Source organism: Dromaius novaehollandiae, chromosome 11 (genome assembly GCF_036370855.1).
Source record: "Dromaius novaehollandiae isolate bDroNov1 chromosome 11, bDroNov1.hap1, whole genome shotgun sequence".
Taxonomy (NCBI): Eukaryota; Metazoa; Chordata; class Aves; order Casuariiformes; family Dromaiidae; genus Dromaius; species Dromaius novaehollandiae.
This window is the reverse complement of record NC_088108.1, coordinates 7,178,717-7,201,789: the sequence shown is the minus strand read 5'-3', so window position 1 is coordinate 7,201,789 and position 23,073 is coordinate 7,178,717. Positions and strand designations below refer to the sequence as shown.

Here is a 23,073-nt window from a genome sequence, read left to right as displayed (position 1 = left end):
AAAGCTTATCTGATTTAGGGTTCCAAATCTTTTTCTTCCTTTACAATTAGAAAACTAGGCCTTTTAAAGCTTTCTGCATAAAACTTTACAATATAGAAATTACTTTTAAGAAGCACCCACTCTCAATTTATCTTTAGCAAAGTTACGAAGTTCTTCTTTTCTGGGCTGTAACATTTATGTATAATACTAATAGGACAAATTTCTTCTTTGTTCCCTAGTAGACATTCTGTTTTAGCTTTTGTGTTCTTCATGCCTAGACCTGAAGAATTCTGGGTCATACACTATAACCTTGACCTTTGCTGTTCTTTATGTGTCACTCATTTGTATCCCAAGTTTTGCTGGAGATTCAGCCTCAGCTACAGGCACAAGCATATCCAAGCAATATACTTAAATAGTCTTGTCATTAAATGTTCTTACAGAAAGATTTCTTTTTAGCGGTACAAACATCATATTCATGCATCAGTTTTCTATATCGTGCCTTCATTTTACCCAACAGACAGTCTCTTGAGATGACAATAGGATTTGAAAATAGAAGACGTCATTCAGCTCTGAAAAACATGATAAAATGGCTAACACATTCTTTGTATCTGGTACAAAGAGATATCTATGCAAATGCCCATTAATTTTCCCATCTTTTATGCAATATTGCATTTTTATTCCAGGTTTTAGTGACCAGAGTTTTAGTGTGATACTGCGAAGGCTTCTAATATGGCTGTAACTTCCAACCACACATTGTTTTGCTGAAGTTTTTATTCACTTGGCATCCACTTTTACAACTGCATGTTCATTTTTTTCAGTGGAGAGCCCAGGAACTCCCACAGTTTGGTAAATTGTGAAAGAGAGAAGACTGTCATCTCTTCCTGGATATGACCAAGCAGTTGTGTGTGATCACATTAGAATGTGTTAAAAAGTTACTGAGTCTCAGAAGGAAGTTATTGCCAAGATGCCTTAAGACTATGGGCATGCTTTTAGTTCCTGCAGTGTGAAATCAAACACAATGGCTCCTTCCCCCCATGCCATGACTGTTCCTGACTCTACCTTCGCACTGTTACTGGTGTTCCTGCAGCTGAGGAGTGAGTTAGTTCAAGGTCCCAACGAGCGAAAATTGAACCCAACACAGAAAGTTACTAGTATTCTCTCAGATCGAGTTACCAAATCAACTCAAGAGCCCACTCACATGAGTGTCAGTGCCAATGCAGCAAGGAAACAGATATGCATGGCAAGACAGAGGGTGCGATTGCAGCTATGTCAGTTTATATCAGTTTAAGCTACCATAAGCCAGACTCTAATAAACAACAGTACAGTTGAATATTCTGTCCTGAACCATAGATTTTGCCCACCTACAAACAGAGATGTCATGTAGCTTTAACAATGATCAAGGATTCCTTTAAAGGTTGTACAATAATTCCTGATGTAATAATCTACAACCTTGACAAAAATCAGTGGTCCTATGTCAAGAGAGCTCCTGAACAGAAAAAAATAGTTTTGTTGAAAATGAAAGGCATTTTAAAAGTGATTTTAGATCAAAGCAGAGGCCGTCAAAAGAGTTTTTTCCAACTCAGAAAAATCTGAAGTATTCTTTGCTGATCAGTGCAATGGCTTCTCTTTCTCACCTAACCCATGCAGTGGTTTTGCAGTGTTGAAAACCTATAAATAACCTGTCTGTAATAGGAGAGATTCTTACAAAATTCTGAATACTTGTGTGAGTCCAGCAAGCAGGCCAGTTAAGTGTAGCCTTAGCTTTCTTTAATGTTCGTTGAAATTCTTTTCTCCCAGGTTCTCTGTCCAAGATAAATTACCTTTTTCTTTAACAAATGCCTGTTTCTGTGGGTTTCATTTCACACTGTTATCCCTAAGCTTATCACACATTATTTGTAAATGTAACAGATCTTGTTCAAAGGCTTTAGCATGTACCAGGGTTTCCTTCAGATACAGGAAGTGTGCAGAAGGATTCTGTAAAGTACCATGTCCATGAGCCTTGCAAACGTGACAGATGCATTGCATAAGCCAAAAGCCATCACTTAGTTGCCACAGGCTTTGTCTTGCTGTCAGAGTACTTTTACTCCTGTCCTTTATATCCACTTCTGCTTGCTAATATCCACTCACTGTGAAAAAACAGCCTGAACCTGTTATATTTTCCAGAGTGCTATCCATTTCTGCTTAAGGTTCTGTTAAACTAGAGTAACTTTGTTTAGTTTATCATAGTCCGCACAGAATCTGTTTCTGCCTTTCCCCTCACTCCCCCTTTTTTGCTGTTATGCTTCCCTGACTGGCTGGGCCTTCTTTCTTCCTCATCCTGTAATGATTCTTCCTTTTTTGCAACAAAATCTCAAACACACAGCTGCCAAAATAACTCTTCCTATCCTGCATCTACATTCTTCACACAGTGCAACCTTTTATACACATCATTCAGAATTCTGAGCTGTCTGAAATTGGGGCTGTTTGCTGTAGCGCCCACTGCTCAACCATCTCTAACTAAGGGACTATGTCGTCTTTCCTTCAGTTACCTAGACGAGGAAGATACCTGTTTCACCCACTGTTTTGTGATCTTCATGAAAGCTTCAAACAAACCAGAATACAACAGTTGGATAGATTTCCTGTAACCATCAGTAACTCTTTTTTTCGGGCAACATAGAAAACAGAGCTAGACCTGCAGTGATGTCCTACATTAATTTTCCTGTCTTAGTTTGCTCCTCATCCTGGAGTGTTCTTTGGCCTAGGTAAGACTATTCTAGGGAAGCCAAGGCTCATATCTTGCAGTTCATGACTAGCCTTCCAAATCTCTGAGTCTGAAAATAGCTGGGTAGAAGATTTTCCTTAAATATAGAACTATAGATTTTTCTTTCCATCTCTCTCTGCAGGCCTTCCTGAAACATTTTTTAAGCTTCACTTCCAAACTTCAGGCTGTTCTGGATAATTTGCTCAAACCAGTAAACTGGTCTGAGCAAATCCTTGCTTCCAGGAGTCTGATGTCTAATAATAGTTTGTTATTTCTGATTTGGAAGATACATGTCGAGTTTTGATGGGGATTCTGTATTTTCTGTATTTATTGCATTTCATTGCAGATTTGACAGTGTCATATATCACCAGAATCCATGAGCTGTGCATAGGCAAAGTCCCCTTAATTGCCATGTAAAGTTAATAAGTAGACCCTTTCACACCTGGGCAGAGTGGTACTTACCAATGGCATACATTGAAAAGGAAGTAGATTTGTCTTAGCTTCTGAAAAGAATTAACGCAATTAGGAAAAAAGTTTGAGCTCCTAAAAAAAAAGTCTTTGATACTTGTATATCTTTCCCTCAGACACGAGGACTAATGGCTGACTTTGACGGGCAATTGACAAAATTACCCCACAAGATAATCCCCCAGAAAATAGTGGACATGAACACATATGTAGAGAGTAACAGCCAGGATTTGCTTGATCAGCTATGCCCACATCATAAGGCAGTTTGCTAGCCTACAAACAGAAGCTGAAAAGAAGCAAAAGCACAGTTTTTTGATGTATGGTTCCATGGATGACAGAGAAGCCAGAAACCTGTCTCCTGGAACTGGGCAAAATGCCGGGCTAGTACTCTGTTACCATCCCCACTTCAGTAAAAGGGAGTTGTATATTTGCAAACAAATAAGCTGTTCAGCAGAATCCCAACTCTTTCACTAGCTACTTTTATGAATGGGAGACTAATCTAACAGATGCTGGATGTTTGCTTCTGTTTTCCAGAGGGAGACTGGTCCCAGAGGGCATTAGTCTGTTTTTTGAGACACCTTGACAGAGCTCTCTGTCATGAGAGCTTTGGTAAAGTAAGATTCTTCCCTGTCCTTAACAGTAAAGGCCACACATATGTGCTGCTCACACAGTTCATATATTTGTTGGAGCAAAAGCACAATAAGGTTCAATTATCTGTTTGGGGGTTTTATTTTCACAGTAGCTCCTGCTTCAAAGGCAGGTATCTGACCATTTGGCCCCACTGCCATGGACAGAATATGAGTGACTGAGTATGTGGCACTCCTTAGGCAGAGTATATTCATTAATTAAGTGGTGCAGTGCAGACAGAGGCTGCATCATTCTGTGACAATGGTCAGACTCAGATTTTTGTAGTTAATTGTTTAAACAACAATAAATGATGTTGCTCTGATGATCTGTATGCCTTTCCCTATTAGACCTGACTTACATGGTGAGGACAGGCTACTGAAAGGAAGAGAAGAGAAGGGGCTGAATTATCCCCTGAGAGTTTGTTGAGTTTGTCCTTGTAAATGGAAAGTGAGTGAAATATTTTATCTGCAGGGGGGAGCAGAGTCATAAATGTCAGGAACAGCTGGAACATATATACTGTGTCATTTCTTTTTTGTGATACTGGGTTTTTCTGCTTGCTGTGGGAATGCTGCAGAGGCATGCTAGCATTTTGCTGAGTAAGTGTGGTGCGAGCTCCATATGTAAACAGGGATCAGTCACTAGATGAGAGAAAAGGGCTGTTCTCCCAGGGACTATGGCTGTCTCTTCTATGCACCCCAAACTCGACGGGGTTCTGTAAATTAAATGTGGGAGTAGAACTTTAGTTAGACACTTTGAAAATATGACCCAGTTGAATACATACATTTGATGGATGAAAGAGAGAGTACAGCTATTGTAAACCATAAAACATTTCTTATTCCGCATGTAATTCCTAGATGTTCCTGTGACTTTTTTTTTTAAAGAGACTGTTATATTATGTACTTGCTTAGGGCAATGGAATAGGAACTTATTGGAAATACAGTTGCCTTCATCACCCAGCTATTCTTTGTCATAGCCAGCTGTGCACTTCCATAGCTTCAGTGGCTGAAATAACAAAGATATGATCTGTGCTGAGGATATGTGAGAGCAGAACTGAAGAAGATGAGGAAGGACAGAGAAGCTGGAAAAAGGTGCAGAGGCAAAACGCTCATTTCAGTGGGTTTCTTAGGTGCCTGTTGCAGTATGTCCATGGAGTTAGCTTCATCAAGAAACAACAGTTGAATGGCTGAAGTCCAACTTTTTAAAATTTAACATAGCTGAGTGCAAGACACTATACCAAAAAATGCAGGCTATATGATGAGAGACTATCTTCTAAATCGGTGTTACAAGAATGGCTTGGTTTCTTCATTTCAGCTGCCTGAAAATGAATTCTTAGAGCAACACAGGGAGAAGGAGAAAAAAACAATATAATTGCTTGTATAAGAAGGTAGGATAGGGAAGTGATTTTCATTCTGTAAACGAGTATTAGTGAAACTCCCAACTAGTAGAGTGGTGGATACTAATTCTGGTGCCATATTTCAAGAGGAAGATGGAAATAGCTGGAGAGAATTTAAAGGAGAAAACTATTACTCAGACACTCGAAAACATTATTCTCATCATTATTTGGTGTCTTTAAGGTCAGATTAGGTAACTTTTTAGAAGATGCCTTTATCTAGAGTCTGTGGGAATGTCAGTCTGGATTACTGTGGTGTAATCTTCCTGCTGTGGCATCTATAAATTCATGAACCAAATAGATCCTCTTGATTCTTCCCATCTCCTCCATCCTGACTGATCCAAATAAAGTGAGTGTGATCCAAATAAAGATGAATGATTTCAGTTAGATTAAGCCATATGATAATGAGCTGAACAATTTGCATAGTATAGAGAGTTTTAGAATTCCTATAAACAGGCTGTAGAATACAGACAGAATTGTTCACTGAAAAAAGTGCTGTCTGCATCACCCTCCTACAGTACGTCATACTCTGCTATTATTACTGAAACTGAGTATAGTACCTTACTTCGCAGTATTCGTTTTATTGGAACTACTCAGAGAGGAAGGTACCAGGCAAGCTCCCTGAGCAAGGCAAGCACATTTGAATTCATGTTAGTATAAAAATATGATCATAGTTAACCAGAGCTATGATCGTAGTTAGCCAAATCTCACGAGTGGCTCAAAGACAGTATTTTTTTAAAAAAAAGTGTATATAAAATTTATTTACTGGGCTTTGAACTTCATGTTTTATGTGTTTTTTTTTTTTTCTCTGTAACCGTGAGGTTCAGTTCATGAAGGAGTTCCTGAAGGCTTCTGAGCTTATGACATTATTCTAGGAAGTGTCAGCATGAAAAACATTATCAGACTTTCAAGATTTAGTAATACTGGTTCTGATCTCATATAGAAAGAAAGAAAAATTTATCCTAACTGCAAGTCATTTTGGTTTGGCTTTTTTCAGCAGTCAAGCATTTTTGAGAACGTTCCCTGTAGCTCTGCCTACAGCATATTCAGAGAGCCAGGTGCCATTGGCTGAAGTTATCCTTACCAAGCAAAACCTGAGCTCTTTCTAGGAAGTGATATGATAACTTATATACAAAGGGATTAAAAATGAGACAAATAAACCTACATGATAACCTACAAACATACATAATTTCAGACTTTCAAACCTTTCAGCATGTCAATGATATTAAGAATATTGTAATATTAAGAAAATAATTTTTCTTCTTAAATGTTTTTAAATCGGTATTGCCTGTGATTTCAACTTATATTCTCAAGGCATACTTAAAGCCCCAAACAAAATGCTAATGGATAAATGTAAAGCTGGAGCTAAAATAGAACACCACAAGGATTTTGCAAAAATATTCAGCCAAAATCAATTTTTCTCTGCTCTTTTTTCCTTTCACTCTCCATTCTATTTCCAACCTCGGCTCACTCTTTATGTGTGTTTTCAAGTATAAGTTTTTTAAAACAAGGACACTGACATTCACCATCTTGATGAAGCATATGTTTAACTAAAGGATTTTGTAACATTAAAATGGTTGACAAATTTGTGTATGAAGCAGAGCAAATCTGGTATCCCACTTCCTCCATGACGGCTAGATAGCATTATTTTTTAAGTCTGCTCTTGTCCAACACATACATGATTGATACATTATCAGCACAATGAAAACTGTTAGGGTAAGAAAATAACTTTATTTACTAGTTTAATGTTTGGAGCACAAATACCAAGAAGACAAGCAGCTCTCATAACAAACGTTAACCCCCCCTCCATGTTCTGTTTAATTATGATTTCTGCCTTCCTGTATTTCCCCTCAGATTACTGGCACAGTGAGTAAACTGGCACTGATTTTATTTATTCTGAATATGCTGAGCTGTAATATGCAAGTAGTTCAGCAGGTGCCTCTTGAGCAGCTGAGTTGTTCCAACAGCGAGGACAAGAACCGTTTGAAAGAAGAGCAGCACATCTAGCTGGGAATAGAACCACTGTACCCCTCCCCGTCACCATGGCTACAACTCAGCATGCGTTTTTTGGCAGAAGTGCCAATTTAAGCAATTGCTGATTACTTATTACTGTCCTTGCATCACCTCCTTCATTGGTCAGGTACAAGTTTGTGGTAGGCCACATGATTTATCAGATCAGGAAACTGGTCATGATCCAGCTGAAAAACAGTCTTTTTTTTTTTTTTTTGCCTCATTATTTTGCAAACAATAAGTTTTCTGATTCAGTCATGTAGCCACACAAACATATTATGCCTGTATAATGGAGGAGGTGGCACAAGGGCAGGAACAAGTGGCCGAAGAGATGGGGACCAAGGATGATTTAAGCACGTTATCACTAAGTGCAACCAGAGACTCAGCTTGGAGCTCTCTTTAAGGCTGTGGTTTGCTCCTCCGTGGTGATACTGCTTCAATCAGTTCAGCAGTCCAAGTTCATGGGCAGCCAGTCCTGTCCCTCCATCTCCTCTGCTACCTTGTTGCAAGTGATTATGCAGCTGCACCAGGAACCTGACTGAGGAACCTATCTGTCTGAAAAATGATCCAGTAAAAACGGCTAGTGTTATGACGACACCATAGGGATAACACACGAAGCATTTCACAATTCATTTTATTCCGACCAACATTTTAAAGGCTTCAGATTTAAAGGCTGTCATATCTGTCAGAGTGATTATAGTCAAGTCACATGTGGAAGGAAAGTGTGACCTCTCCTTCCCTAAAAAAGTCCCATGGCTGGATGCAGCTCTTCAAAGAGAAGCATTACAAAGCCTTGTTCAAATAGCTAGTGTTAAGCATGTGAAGTTGTTAAAACTTCACTATGGATAAAGGATATGTAGACCTGAATAAAAGCGGTAGCAGACTGTCTGGCTGAGAATTAAATAATATTGCAAGACTGCTTAGAAGTCACTTATTTTCAAACAAAAATTTAGAGATGTCAGAGCACATTCAAAATAAACTTTATAGTACTTTTGTTGTCTCATATCTGTCATGACACAATTTTCATTCATGGAAAGATTCTCTTAAAACTACTGATAGCAGAGGACTGGTGACAGGAATGCTATGAATTGTATACAGATTTACTTATGTGCTAATGTAAATGTAGTATGTATCAGGCATATATTTATAAATTCTGTACCATTTATAGTGTATATTCTATTAAATACAATAAATGCATATTGCCACAACATTTTTGCTTTAATTCTTAAAAAAGGCAAGCATGGTTTCCAGTTCATCGGATTTCAGCAGTGACACTGCGAGCCGTTTCCAGCCCACCCTGCAGAAGCTCTGGCGCAGATGTGAAGGGTCCTGGGCGAGTGTTAACATCTCTCCCAGAGCTGCGGTGGCCAACGGCACCTTGCAGATTGGGCTCCACCAGGTGTGCAGCGGCGTGTGGGACTCCTCAAAAACTCCTGACTGCTGAAAACTGTTAAAGAGTCACTGTATCCACTTTACATCTAAGTCAAAGTTATAAGCAGTTTCTTAAAAACGAGCATATAAATTCAAGCTCTCCCACCTTTGAAAAGCCAGGTATCACTGCAGATGGTCTCTTATCTCTTTCTAATTTCCATCCTGAGGAGAAGCACTGCCTCCAAGGGTATCAGCAGTGTTCTGAGTACTCTGCAGTGAGATTCTTTGGTTAGAACAGTGGATTTCAACCTGTCCCCCTGAAGCAATTCTGAATTATTTCTAAAAAGACTGCAATGATATGAACAGGAAAATCAAGTTTATTGCTAATAAATGTATACGGGGAACCACACTGCCACTGGAAAACGTTAGATCTGCAAAAGGAAAAAAGTTTGGAAATGCTGGACTAGTCAGATAATGGGAGCTGAGGTGGGGGTCTCCGCGCTGACAGAGCACGGCAGTCGCTCAGCGCAGGACTGCAGCCGCTCCGCTGGCGTGGGCTGTGCCTCGGTCACCAGGCCAAAGCCCCTCGCTGCCTGCCGCGGCCATCCCTGCTTGGGGTACAATCATCGGCTGGAACAGTGTTTCACCTACTGCCCATCGTGGCAGTCGCATTCGGCTCCGCTCGCGAAGCTCAGGCCTTGGGGTCCGAGCGCTGCAGGATGATGAAGCGCTGCCTGCGGGTCCGGCCAGGCTCGGGGCAGGGCAGAGACCCTCCGCACGCCTTCCCTGCCGGAGCCCGGGCCGGGGGCCGAGCGGCAGGAAGCCCCAAACCCAGCTGCGTGCTCCCTCACCCCGGGGCTACCGGGCGGCGGCGCCAGCGGCATCACGGGGCGGCGGCAGCAGCAGCAGCAGCAGCAGCCCCTGCGAGTCCCGCGCGGCCGGCGGGAGGGAAGGGCATCCCCCGGCCCAGGCAGCGCCCGCGGCGGCGGGGCAGCCCGGGCGCCGGGCTCCGGCTTGGCGGCGGGCGGCGGCGGGGCAGCCCGGGGCGGAGCAGCGGCCCTGCGCCCGGGTCGGCGGCGGGGCCCGGCGGGCGATGCCGCGGGCGGCGGCGGGCCGGGGGCGGCGGCGGCGGGGGCGGGCCGGGGCCCGGAGCCCGGAGCCCGGAGGCGCGCGGCGGCGGCGGGGGCTCCGGCAGCCGCCGGCTCGGTGGCGGCGTGCCCCGGTGGCCCATCACGTGCTCGGTGTGTTGCATTGTGTTTGCGGCGGAGGGAGGGCTGGCCGTGTCAGTGATCAATGTCATGACTTCCTCCTCGGGCTGGAGCAGTATCAGAGCACAGCTGAAGGAAGCTGATTACTGCTGGTTTCAAATTGGCTGGGAACAATACACACACACACGCACACACGCACTCGCACACACACACACACACGCACACACACACGCACACACACACACACACACACACACACACACACACACACAGCCCGCACCCTGGCTCCCGCGCCGCCGCGCCGCGCCGGGGGGGAAGATGAGCTCGGGGGACGTCGTTTGCACTGGATGGCTCATTAAATCGCCCCCCGAGAAGAAACTCAAGCGATACGTAAGTGCGGAGACTCTACCGATATTTTTCTCTCTAAAGGGATTTCTGCATGTGCTCCGTGTCTCACTCTTCCTTTGCAACGTCTCGCGGGTTGCGGCTTCGCCTTGGACCAAAACAAAAAAGATCTACTAGTCCGTGCGCTTACTGAGTGTTTGAATTGTCATCAATATTCTTGTGCCCTTCGGAATTAACCTTTGCCGGCTCCGAAGATTATAATTCTTAAATTGTTATGCAACACAGTTTAGGTTAAAAACCACATTTCGGTTTCAGTTAATGTTGCCATAACTAACAGTTTTGTAACAGAATTTCAGATGTATCTTTTCCAGGGAAGGGCAAGAACCTCCTAAAAAACTAGTACTTTGAAACTGGAGCCTAAGCTTTGTTAAGATGCTGTGTAATTCCTGTGACACTTGCTAATGCCAACATCTGCGATAGTTTTATTTGCCGATTTAATATGCTAGATGCATTTACTACCAGATAGGTTTACTTTTTGCCTCTGGTGAAGAGGTGCTAGAAGGTGCCTTGCTCTAAAGTTCCCGATAACGAAAAGGTAGCGGGGACTGAGGAGAACACCCGAGGGCTGCGTGCACGGAGAGCAGCAACTGCAGTGTGTGTGAAGGGGGCCCCTTGTTTCATTCTGTATCTGCCTGCCTGTTTTTCTACAAAAAAGGGTGTGTGTTACAAACATAGGAAACTGTATCGCTGCAGGGCTGCAAGGAAGGCATTCCGGGCAGAAATAAATGACCCTTAAAAAATTGCTTGGGACAGCATTACTAACGTAAGCCCATCGTGGGCCATTTTGCATACTCATTTGTGCTGATTCTTACCCCGGCAGGCTGGTACTGTGCACACTTTTGGAGCTGGTAATGTGCATTTAAGTAGTGCACTTCCAGCCTAACTCACCAAGAGCACGGCACTGTGCTAGAAGGATGCCACCATATGTGTCTGTCGCACACGCCATGTACATAGCTTACATCATTTGTCATATTCACTTCTGTTTATCAGCATTTTTTGGACTGCTGATGTTAGCTTTTTCTGGTAATATAAGGAATAACTGTCTCGTAAAGAATATAGCAGATATCATTTAGTAGTGTATTTTTATTTGTATTAAAAATAGGAAAACGGATAATTTACTGATGTTCAAATTTACTTTTAACTTACTCTGAGCCAGAGTTTCTTCTTTTAGAACATAGTATTGCATTGAAATGGCTGAGTATCTGCTTTCTTCGGTTAACGTTTTCTAATTTTAAAATAACCACTACGATGTGTCTCAAGGGAGCTGCATATAAATATGGATATCTAATTTTTGTTATATTTCGTAACTGGCATACTAATAGCATTGTATAGCAGGCACTAGACAATGTAAGAACCACTGATTCACCCAGCTGGTATCATTAGTAACTCTGTCAGTGAAGCTATTTTTGATGACTCAATATTCATAAAAGGGCAAAGTAGAGAAAACAGAATGTGATAAAGCTGGGATTTGAAAGCCCCCATTATACAGTCAAGATAATAGTCACAACAGGGGCTCTGATCAGCTCACAAGACCAGTCACAGTCTTCTGTGCTCAGATTTTGCAGTAAAAAACCTAGTGAAATTGGGTCTACACTGTTCTTCAAACACCAGCCACTAGATTAGCAAGATCTCTGAAGATTAGTGTTTGTTTTCTGGTTAGTAGGATAAACTACTCTTTTGTCCATAATAAAGCAGAAAAAAATCTGCTCTAAGTACAGCAAAGGTTAATGTCCTTTCTCATACGAGTGGGTACGCAGGAGATGCTACAAACCAAATGGAAATTGTCCCTTACCTCCTGGGAGCTATTTTTCTCATTTGTACATAGTTTCACTACCATAGTAGCTTGTGCATCTTGTCACTGGGGTGGTAGATAGCGCAAGCTGAACCACAGCGACTGCTTAAAAACAACATAGGCTTTAAAACAATGACTGTTTAAACTGACTTCATTAGGTGTCAAGTGTCAACCACTTAAAACAGACTCTGGCTCTGGTTTTGAACAGACGACATATATAAATACCGAAGATTTAAGCTGCCCTTTGTGTTCAATTGGCAAAACCTACAGTCTGAGCTAAAGCTTTTAGGGAGCTTGAAATATGGGTTTGATCTGCCTTCCAAATGTGGGGTTTGGACCCCTCTTACCCTGGAGTACCTCAGTTGCCCTTGCTGTGCTGTCTCCCAGTTATGTTTTCCTGAGTTTCGCACCAGGCCTCTGCAAGGTCAGGCCTGGGAATCTCTGTTCACACACAGATAAAGTCTTAATCCCAAATCTATTGCAACCACTAAGAAAGTCCAATTTACTCCAGTGGAACCTGTAGTTAAGAGACTAGACAAAATGATCAATTCAGGTTGTGATACCGTGAGCTGTGAATAGTCCCACCGAAGCCACTGAGAATATTTACAGAGTATAAAATTAAACAAATATGTATTTGCAGGATTGGAGCCTAAAGACCAAAGTATACCCTAGTTTACGCTTGTCCTCTGATTAAATCAGTTAGGTCTTATACACAAAAACAAAGTCAGAATTTGTCTCTAAGTAAGCAGAAAGTTATTTTCAAAACTTTGAAAAACGAAAAACAGGTGTTAGAGTCTAAATTTTTCCTGTAATGTCTCACAAAGCTGATGCTCTTAGTATTACTATTCTTAGAAGTGTCTTATCATTCCCTAACAAAGGGTGCTCTCTTACATGTGCAGGAAACAAACACGAGATTAATTACCCAAGTGTAACTTTCTGTAAAAACAGAGCGCTTAATGCTAAATGCAGAGAATTCATTAGAAAGCACAGGGAGCTTAACTTTAGCGGGGAAATCTTCTAATAGTGTTTTAATATCACATATGATTCTTTTGCTTCTGCCTGATACTTAAAATATTAATCTAGCATGTCAGCCTATCTAAAGAGTCAGTTGTGCAAGGAGTCTCCCAGGAGAGCATTTTGTGTTTGCTGCAGCTCTTTGTCCCGTCAGGCGCCTGGCGAGCTGCGCTGCTCTCATTTCCCCACTTTGTGCCCTCGCAGCCTTTCTCCCCGGTTTGCTCTGCGTGGGGCTGAGAGGCAGAGGGGAATTTTCGAAGGTCTGGTCGGGGGAGCTGGATACGGGGGCGGGGGGGAGAGAGGAAGAAGCTGCTGGTGAAAACTAGGAAGTAGTGGTGGTGTAGGTGAAGCCATTGCCTTGTAGACTGAAAATGCTGTGTTTGGGGCACATCTTGACACTCAGTCCCCACCGGGGGAAAACCTGGCGCTGCAGGAGTCCATGAGGTTTTTGTTACTGGTGTAAGTGGATTGTGAGGACCGGCCTCTGCAGAAAACAAGGTTGCGTGGGAGAATCTGCTCCCATGAAATGGGTTTCTGGGTTTGATGGGTTTCTCCATGCCTTGTATTAACACTGAGTGTATCCCACCAGAGATTTAGATTAGGCGTTCAGAGCCATGGGGGAAAATGTTTATCTTTGTAAAAAACAGAAAACTGGAAGGACCAGGATGTTCACCTATACCAATCCTGGAATGCCTGCCTTGAACGGCAGGCTTTTTGGCACTCTTCATATTAGAAATACATCTAATCACTTATTGATAATACTTGTTCTCTATTTATTGGGGAGAGGGAGAACAGTTTCATGGCCTAGAGAACAAAGTGTTCAGTGCAAAAAGTCACTACTAGGGGAAAAAAGACATGGAAGCAGCTGCAGAGCTCATCTACTGGAATAGAAGACTAACACCACTGAGAGCAGACTGTCCGCATGCTGATAAGGAGATGGGAATGGGATTTTTAACAGGTACCTAACTTGAACCTGTCCTAGAATCACTCTCCTGTAGTTTGTCACACCTGAGAAGAGCAGTAGTGGCAGTTAATCAGCCTGCCTGCAGGCTCTGGTAGGTGACACTCCAGTATTTACTTACGGTTGGTGTTGAGCTATGTGCTTTGCAATAGTAAAGGATCACATACAGATGCCTGCCTGTTGAAAGTCCGTGCAGCTCCATTGAAGTCAGCGCTGCACAGCTGTACTGCAGCTGAAGATCTATTTTTAATCTTCAGTTCTATACAAAATGATGAGGGAAGACCACTTGCTCAAAAAAGGCAAGTTTCCTGCTTTACTTGAGTGACTAGATTCTTCAGACATTACTGAAAATCAAAATTTCTTGTCAGCATCTTTCGAGCAAGAGTCCAAAACAGACCCCATGTTAGCAAATTTAGCCCTGCATTTCTTACCACACTTTTTGTTGGGGATTCTGTCAGCATTGGATTAGCTAATCAGTCAGGTTGAGTCTAATAATTTGCAACCATTCAGATTTTTCAGTTGAATTGAGGATCCATGCAGGGACATGCGGTGTGTCTTTCAGCAAGATTCAGCAATTCAAGCTGAGTTTAAAAGGCTAGAGACTGCCATACCCATATGTATGGAGTCATTGCTTCCACAGCAATTGTGGCAAAATGAGGGGCATACCTGCTCCCAGCCACGGTGCTTCACGGATGCCCAGTATGTTAACTTAAACTGAAATCAGCAGTGCTGTAAATTAATATATCAGACTGCAAAAAGCTAAGAAAACGTAGTGTCCACCTCTGCTGTCTCTTTGAGGAGCAGCAAGCTCCATCAGAAGGGCACACCAATCAGCTGAAGACAGCAATCTCTAACCGCTCCGAGTGATGTGCCCAACTCGGCCGGCCGTGGGCACCCTGAATGCCAGGCATTTACAAGATAAGAGAATCTAAACGACTTCTCCATTTTTAGCTGAAGTTCTGGTATTTATCAGGAGAACAAACAGGAAGTTACTAGCCACGAAGAAGAAAAAGTAAAGTAGAATTATGGAAGAGTTTGCTCAAGTAATAGGAACAAGAGTGCCACAGCAGCTCCACGGGTGGGTGGGATGCAGAACGGCTGCACTGTTCTCCTGGTGTTGGGCGGGTGTCAGCAGAAGACACCACCACCCCAGCCTAAAAGAAATCCCCAAGTGCTGTGTGAAGTCAAGCACCACTTCTGCTAGTTTGGGATTTGGGGGAGTTTTACAAAAATAACTATGTAAGAGAACTCTGAATTTAATTTTTGTCCGTAAGCCTGTTTATTTCCAAAAGTTTCCTGCATAACCTGACTTCCCATGCTCTGTCCCCTCTGCATAGAAAGTCCACTTTTAATACCCTGGTGGAGTTAACATCCTCAACTTGCATTGAAATATCTGAATTTATTTAACCAATTTATGAGAGTTTTGTAACTCTAGTTTATAGGCAGGACGAGAATAAGAATCCTGTGTGCTGGAGAAGAGCCTTTTAGCTGGCTGCAGTTGGGTGCTTTGCACCTAAGTTCTTCTTGCTCTTATTTTGTTTTAAAATCCAACATATATTCTATGGAGTTTGTATTTTGAGGAAAAACTCCAATTACCCTTCAGAAAATAATGTACCAGGTGAAGACTTCAGTAATGAAAGCTCCTGTGAAACAGAGTACACATTCCCTTCTGCTGCAAATCCTGAACAAATTGATCTCACTGGTAAAATAACATCAGAGAATTTATTTTAGGAGGAGTTTCCATTATTAAACATTTGTAATTATCTAATTGTGTAAAGCAGACCATTTCCAGAGTGTAAAGCAGACCATTTTCCTCCACTTTAAGCACTTTTTGGTAGTTTAAATGCAATGTTTACTCTAATGAGATAGGCTGACTTCTAAGAAAAAAATAATTTCTGAAAACAGTGCTCTTCTTGGCAACCTGAGTATCAGAACGTTAAGCAGAATAATTTCCCTTGGACTGTTTATTTGGGTGGAGCCATAATAGCACTGAAGCCCCAATTTAATCTTTGACTACATGTTTTCAGTGCACAGGAATGTCCAGCTATTGGTTTCTATTCAAAACAGAAACCCACGAGTTATCAGGTCTTTGCATTCAGTAACAGAGACTTAAAAAAACATTCCAGTCTGAAGTAGAGAAGGAAATGTTAACTTGAATGGTAATTAAACTGGTGATGCAGTTAAACATATATTAGAGGAAAAAGCATTAAAAGTAGTACTTTGCTGAACTCTGTTGTTGCACATGAGAACTGTAGTACAGATAAACACATTACTTCTACCAATAATGCATTAAAACGCTGTAACAGCAGTGTTTGATTTGGTCATCTCTGACCATCTCTGTCACTTTGAAAGTGTATTATACCAAATTGGTATCTTTTTAGGGAAGGGGACAAAATTGTTCCTACCATATCACTGAGTAGAGATACAATCATTTTATTTGCTTGCTTGTCTCTTCCATTTGAGTTGGAAATGAATTAGCAATGCAATAAGACAAGAAAAAAAAGGCTATGTTTGAAATGAAATTTGCATGTCAAAGCAGTACATTCAGCCAGATAAAATAATAGAGTTTCCTCTATCTCATTTATTTGTTGAATAAAATGCAAGATTTCAACTTTCTATAATTTTCTACTTTACAATGTCCTTGACCTGTTTTGGTCTGTGTTGCATCAGGGAAAAAAAAGCTAAATATATAGCCATGCAAAGCTCAGTTTAATTATGTTCTTGATATTTGTTAAGATTTAAACAAAACTGGTGTCTAGCCATCGTGGCAGAGAAGGACTCTCCTTCCCCTCTGGGGTTAACTCATTAATAGCTTTCTGCATTGTTAGAATGAGACAACTGTTCTTAAAGTTTTAGTTTTCCCCTTTCTGAGAACTAATGCCAGAAACCCCACCTGACCCCAACAGTCAAAACTACGCTGCAGCTTTCCACAAAACCCTTGAAGAGCGCATTCCACTTAGCCAATACTCTTTGCCGTAGGGCATTTTATGGAAAGCCAGTAAAATGTCATTACTAGTGTGAATTTTAAGATTGCTTAAATGAAGGTGTTAATTTAAATGGAACTTAGATTGACATCTGAAACTTTCTGACTCATTTTTGACAATGAGTTTTAAAAGTCAGTGGTTTCTGTGAGCTCTGTTAGTGACAAATACTCTTCACTCTGTGAATCCCAATCTCAGTGACCATGAGTTATGTGTTCATATTTCTGTTGGTCTGAATAATGGCCCTAACTGGACCCTTTTTAGATTTGCAACTGTTGTAATCTCTGCAGAGTGCATAGTTTATGGACAATCTGTTTTTACATACCAGACTTGCAAACTATTTGTAGAAGTTCAAGGATTTTACAGTTGTGAGGCCATTTTTTCAAGCTGACATTAACTGGTCATGCCAAGGAGACACCAATAGTTTGGAACTATCGTGAACTATTTTTATGCTTGCAGCCTTTACAAACTGAGCGGCAAAGCCACCAAGTTTGCAGAAGTAAACTTTAGAGATTGAGCTAATTAACTGTGAAATCACAATTTATAAACTCTGGAAAGCCTGAACACGTACGCGTGGTGTGAAAGAGGAGTTCCAAGATCTGTTGCAGATTCCCCAGAAAAGCCACTGGCGTTCAGAGGTGGCTGCACGCTGCTATAATCTCTGTGAGATGAGAAAAAGCCTCTGAAGAGATGCCGGCTGAGTTTACAGTGGCAGTGAAGAAATAGTTTCACAAAAAGTCATACAGTACTTCCTGAAGCCCTTGCTATTATTCCAGCTACTACATCTGTGTTGTTTACTAATATTTACAGTGGAAGCTTTGCAATCTCAAGTTTTAATTTTAGTAAGTCCAACATTTTGAACCCATCCTAATAAAATGATTGTTTGAGTTTGCACTGAGGCCCTAGGTTTAAAAATAAGAAGCACTTAAGTAGCTCAGGGAATTGCTTTTTTGAGATAGTTAGGCCTGTTGCTCCCACTGAAATAAGGCTCACAAAATGTTTTCACTAGGTATTCCTCTGACTCTAGCAGTGTCTTTACAGGGCTTCCCTTGGCTAACTTTCCCTGTAGGTCGGTGGGATTTAGACTGTCAAATGATTGCTGAAGACGGGACAGTTTCTTCTACTTCACTTCAATGCTTTTCCAAATGTTACTTCTGGACAGATAATCCTGACTTCATATCACCCTTGAGCTGCGGATCATAAAATAACAGCAAACTGTTTTTGAAAAGTGAGGAAAAAAAGCCAAATAAATTCCATTATTTCAGTGTCCTCCCCAAACTCCCACTTTCCTCTGTGCTGAGCCTGAGAAATATTCAGGCTGAAGCGTCATTAAAACAAATGAACAAAAAGGTTAGGGGACGGTCTGAGTCACATAGCAAGAATAGTCTTCATGACCGTGTCACTACTTCGCACCCCCGTGCTTCTCTCTGGGTTGGGTTTGCATAGAATGGAAGCCTAATAAAGCCTTGTAAAAGGAAAAATAGAGGCATTTATTAATGTGTTAATAGACTGCAATGCTTAAGCAGTTTTCTTATGAAAAGCATGTTCTTTTTTTCTCTTCCTTTCTTTTTTCGAATTCACAACTGAAAGTACTGTTGCTATGTTACTGTAATAGTGTGTAGGCTGCTAAATAAATAGAGGGAGTTTAGTCCATGCCAGAAATAGAAAGCCAGGTCAGAGGTGACATTTGGGACATGTTGGGAAAAAAAAGAATATATAATTATTTCTTTCCTTCCTATCATTCTCTTCAGTCTCATTAACCCCAGACTACTTAGAAGGAAATTACAAAAGAATTTTTGGACATGTGAGAGTACTAAAAATTGACACCCCTGGAGTTTCGCTTAATCTTTTGGTTTTGTTTTTTACAAGATCAAATGTGCAAGGGCAACTGGTGGAAGCGTGGTACCTCACACACTTCTGAACTGAATAGGTGCTTCGAGGCGTCAGCAAGACAGGGGACCGCTGAAACTGCGCCCTGGAAAGGTGTGCTCGGAAGGGAGAACCTGACAGAGAGAACAAGCTTTGAGCAAATATACTCCTGGGAAGACAGAAACAGGAAATTTGAATCCAATTTCTGATTTTCCTTTTTGGGATAGTTTGGCAGGTTACCAAGGACCAGATATACAAAAGCGTGCATAGGCTCTTGTGCAAGTCTCCCTAGGTACCTGCTTGCCCCTTCAGCTGCCTAAACGTCTTTGTAAACCTGGCCTGCGAACGTGGCTGAGTTCCTCGCTTGTACAGCCGGTTGTTTTTGTCCCTCTTCTGTTGACTGCATGTGCTCGCTGCGTGCACAACCCAGCGCCGCGACCGCACGGTGTCACTTAGCTCCAGCCGTGACTGTAATTCCGTCACCGGTGGGACCCACGAGCCCTGTCCTCCCTCCGCCCGGGTCCATGCTAGGAATTAGCGCTGCAGCCTCGCTGCGCGTGGAGAACAGTTTCGTTTCCAAAATGTTGTCGCAGACACTGAACGCTTTGGGCCAGGTTCAGTCAACCACCAAACCCACGGGCCATGGCAGGTGCCCCGTGGGCAGGCCGGGCTGTGCCGAGGCCCCGCTGCTCCCGCCGGGCGCCAGCAGCCCGGCTCTGCGGAGAGCAGCTGCAGCCTGTCCGGCCTTCCCACGCGCGGGAGGCGGGACGCGGAAGTACGGATGCAGCTCGCTGCCCTCCTCTCTGACGCCTGACTTTTACAGAGTTGTCCTGGTCTAGCCAAAGCTGTGCATTCTTGATTTTGATCTTAATTATCTTGGATTATATCTATTTGGATGCTCATATTGATTCAGACCTATTTTACATTGAAAGTTTGCTTCAGGAAGTTGACAAGCATAATGTAAGCTGGTACGCCCGTTTTAAACCAATATGAATGCTTATACGTGAGTTAATTCAGCAGATTTTAAATTAATCTGGAAGAGTTTACCTTTACATATGTATTTATAAATATCACTGATGTGATACAATATAGGGCAACTAATTTCTTTATGAATCAGAGAAGAAGCCCACAACCATAGCCAAAAACCGTTTGGTACATGCAACCCCATTAGAAATTCCTTTGCAATATTTTTATGCTTCCACAAATCTGTTACTTTCCCTACAAACCAAAAATGTAATTGTACCCTCTCCCCAGGAGACCACTGGATCTAAGGATGGAATCTGAGGCATTCCAGAAAATCCCACATTCACCCTAAAATATATAGCAGAAAACTAAATAAGGGGATACAACACGAGGCAATGACCCTAAATACAGTTTTTCTTGCTCCTAAATTGCAGGGGGGTTAAAATTCTCTTTTTATTTGTTAAGACTTCTCTGAATGGAGGGCTGGTGTTTGAGAGGCTAGAGGTATCTCCTAAAATGATGGATTTGAATAGCTGGTTTAGAAAGAAAGTTCACTAATTTTCAGCCACAAGCCAGCCTGTAGTGCCTTAGACCTCGAGACATGTCCGCAGAACGCGTGGGGTTCTGTGTCAGAAAATTAACGTGTAGTTTAGGATCCATCTGATTTATTTATTTATTTACATCACAAGTTTTTGCTGCTGCCATGATTGGAGACTTTTTTTTATTTTTCCAGCACTACCAGTATGCAACCTTGGACTGCAGGAGAGGGTGTTAGAGACTTTCTTGTCCCTTGTAGAGTTCAAACCCTGGTTTGGACTCTGTCAAATCCTTTTACCCTTGCCAGAGATTGCATTTATCTCAGACTCTGAAGAGCAATTATTATGATTTATCTGTCTTTGGAGTGAACAAGATTTTACCAGGCATTTTCTGCACAGAAATTTCCAACCAGGAGAACGGAAACCTACAGCCTCTCCTTTCCAGGGCTTTGTTGCTCGCCCTCAGCAAATTGCCCAGTTTCAACCACCACTGGCAGCACTGTAAATGGAAAGGAGGAGGAATTATACCCGCCGTGGTTCTGTTATGTTATCCTCCTAAAGGACCTATTTGTCTGTCGTATTTCCAGATCCTTTGTGCTAGAAATGATCTTCCAAATTGTATAAATAAACTGTGTTTGCTCACTGGTAAATTGAAACAGTTTATCCATTATAGTATTCCAAGCGGTCCATAATGAAGTTTGCCTGTCTTTTTGTTGGGGCTGGCAGCTTGATTGTTAAACTGGAATGAAACGATGTCAAGGCAGAAGATGTCTCGCGCGGCCAGGTTTCAGATATGCTGTGGTTAACTAGGTGAAGATTAAGTCCGTTTACACAGCTGTTTTAAATCCCAAAGGACTCTGCTTACTGTGGCACTTACCTTGTCGGGGGTTCAGAGAGGCTTCAGCAAAACTTGTCATTCGAGAGTGGGTGCCGCCAGTGCGGAAGATGAAGAATCAGCCAGAGCTTGCTCGAAGCGGTAGCTGTGCACTGTGTCCTTTCCAGAGCACCGTGATGGAGAACAACAGTCAGAGAGAGGTACCCGAGTGATATGTCTCAGGAACATTTCCAGGCAAACGATTTGCATGTATTCTAGCAACCTGAGCTATGCGAAGATTTAAACTGTGGAGCACCTAATTCTTATATATTCAGAACTTACTGTGCACCCACAGGCAAGTTTCAGTTTGACTAGTTCGCCAGGTTTACTGGATTTGGAAATGGAACTGGGATCTCTGTATGAGCATATTTTAGTTCAGACGTTGGAGGTTTTTGAAGAAAACAAGTGTTTTATATGCCATCTATGCTTAAGAGTAGAAAATAAGGAGTGGAGGAAAGCAAACTTGGATATAAAATCTTGTCGTGACACACAGGATCATTTTGTTGTGGGACAACTGATCACTTCTAGCTTGTATTTAGGGTTGCTGCCATCAAGATGTCTGCTCTGGCTGGGATTGTGATCATGCAGAATCACTCCAGATCTAGTTCATGGCGCCACTTTAGGGCAGGATCTTGATGGTTCCTTGCTGGGACTGACGAGGAAAAAGTGTATGACCTCACACAGCAACAGCGGCAAATAAGTATGGTGATATGGTGATGTAGCACAATCAAATCTGTGCTATCAAGCAGAAAACTTTTCCTTTGCAGAACAAAATGTTGTCATAACTGATAGCAAGGCCAGGTAAACTTGGCACTGCCTCCAGTAAGCTGCTGGAATGTGGCAGGCGTGCAATCACACCGAAGGGTTAGAGTTTAGACCTGCAGCTTTAATTTGTATTTACCCGTTTGCAAAAATCTGTCTGAAACCCTTTCTGTCCTCCCTGAAAGGATTCCAAATATAAAGTACTTAGACTCATCAGAAAAAATATCTTGAAATAGAAATGGCACCTCGTGTTCTCTAGTAATACAGGATTTTAAGAAGAAACCAGAAGCCATAAAACGTGACAGTCTCAAATTCTAGCCTATTATGACCCTATTTATGGGCAACATTTAAATAATCTGAGCTGTTTCCCCCATGCATTCCTTATAACTAACTTATGATTGGTGGTATCTTGTCTTCATTAAACACTGAACTTGAATATGAGAAATGAGCTTCAGGTTTTTCTCTGTTCAGGGCGAATATGGACCAAGCACAGAGTCGTGCTCCTCAGCAGCAAGGGGACGGGGAGAGAAGAGCAGAGAGGGAGGGAATTGCATGTCCGGCCACTATCAGAGCTCCTGGTAGCTCCAGTGTAACTGAGAGATGTGGTGTGTGATATGGGAATTGCAGCATTTAGCTGCTTGTAATTGGAAATTGAGGGCAACAAATGTATAATAACATGTTTAAAAGCACAGTTTCACTTTATTTTATGTAATATCTTTCGTGCAAAACATATCTGCCGAAAGGCATGAGAGCCAGCTAGAATTATGGTGAAAAATAAAAGCAGAGTTGCAGAGAAATTGGTAACCTCTTAAAAGAATGAACTGTCACTGAAAAATCTCACTTTCTATTTGAGAAAGAAAAATCTATGCATGGTGCAGCCATTTTTGCTTTGCATGGTCTAAGATTTGCATGACTCACAGCCAGCAGCACGCTGAGGACCTAGAAATACATAATACAAAAGCACATGCTGGCTGCTGGCTGGGGAATTCCCATAGCATCTTTGAAACGATGATCTTGTTCAACGGGGCAGCACAAGGTGTGCGAGGCATACGCACGTAATGTTTGTCCCCTGCATGAGGTTATTAGTCTAAAGGGTGAGAGACAGTGTGAAGGCTGCTAAACACCT

General features: G+C 42.1%; 1 protein-coding gene across 2 annotated transcripts in view; it reads left to right on the top strand.

Annotated features, from left to right (window-relative positions):
- The first annotated feature begins 9,737 nt into the window (after positions 1-9,737).
- GAB3 (GRB2 associated binding protein 3) overlaps positions 9,738-23,073 on the top strand; it is a 69,469-nt gene continuing 56,133 nt past the window's right edge. The window contains exon 1 of one of the 2 annotated variants that reach the window (XM_026110018.2): positions 9,738-10,180. In XM_026110018.2, coding sequence (XP_025965803.2) covers positions 9,881-10,180 — 300 coding nt within the window. In that variant the 5' untranslated portion in view covers positions 9,738-9,880. The remainder of the gene's footprint in view (positions 10,181-23,073) is intronic. The other variant, XM_026110019.2, reaches the window with a different exon arrangement.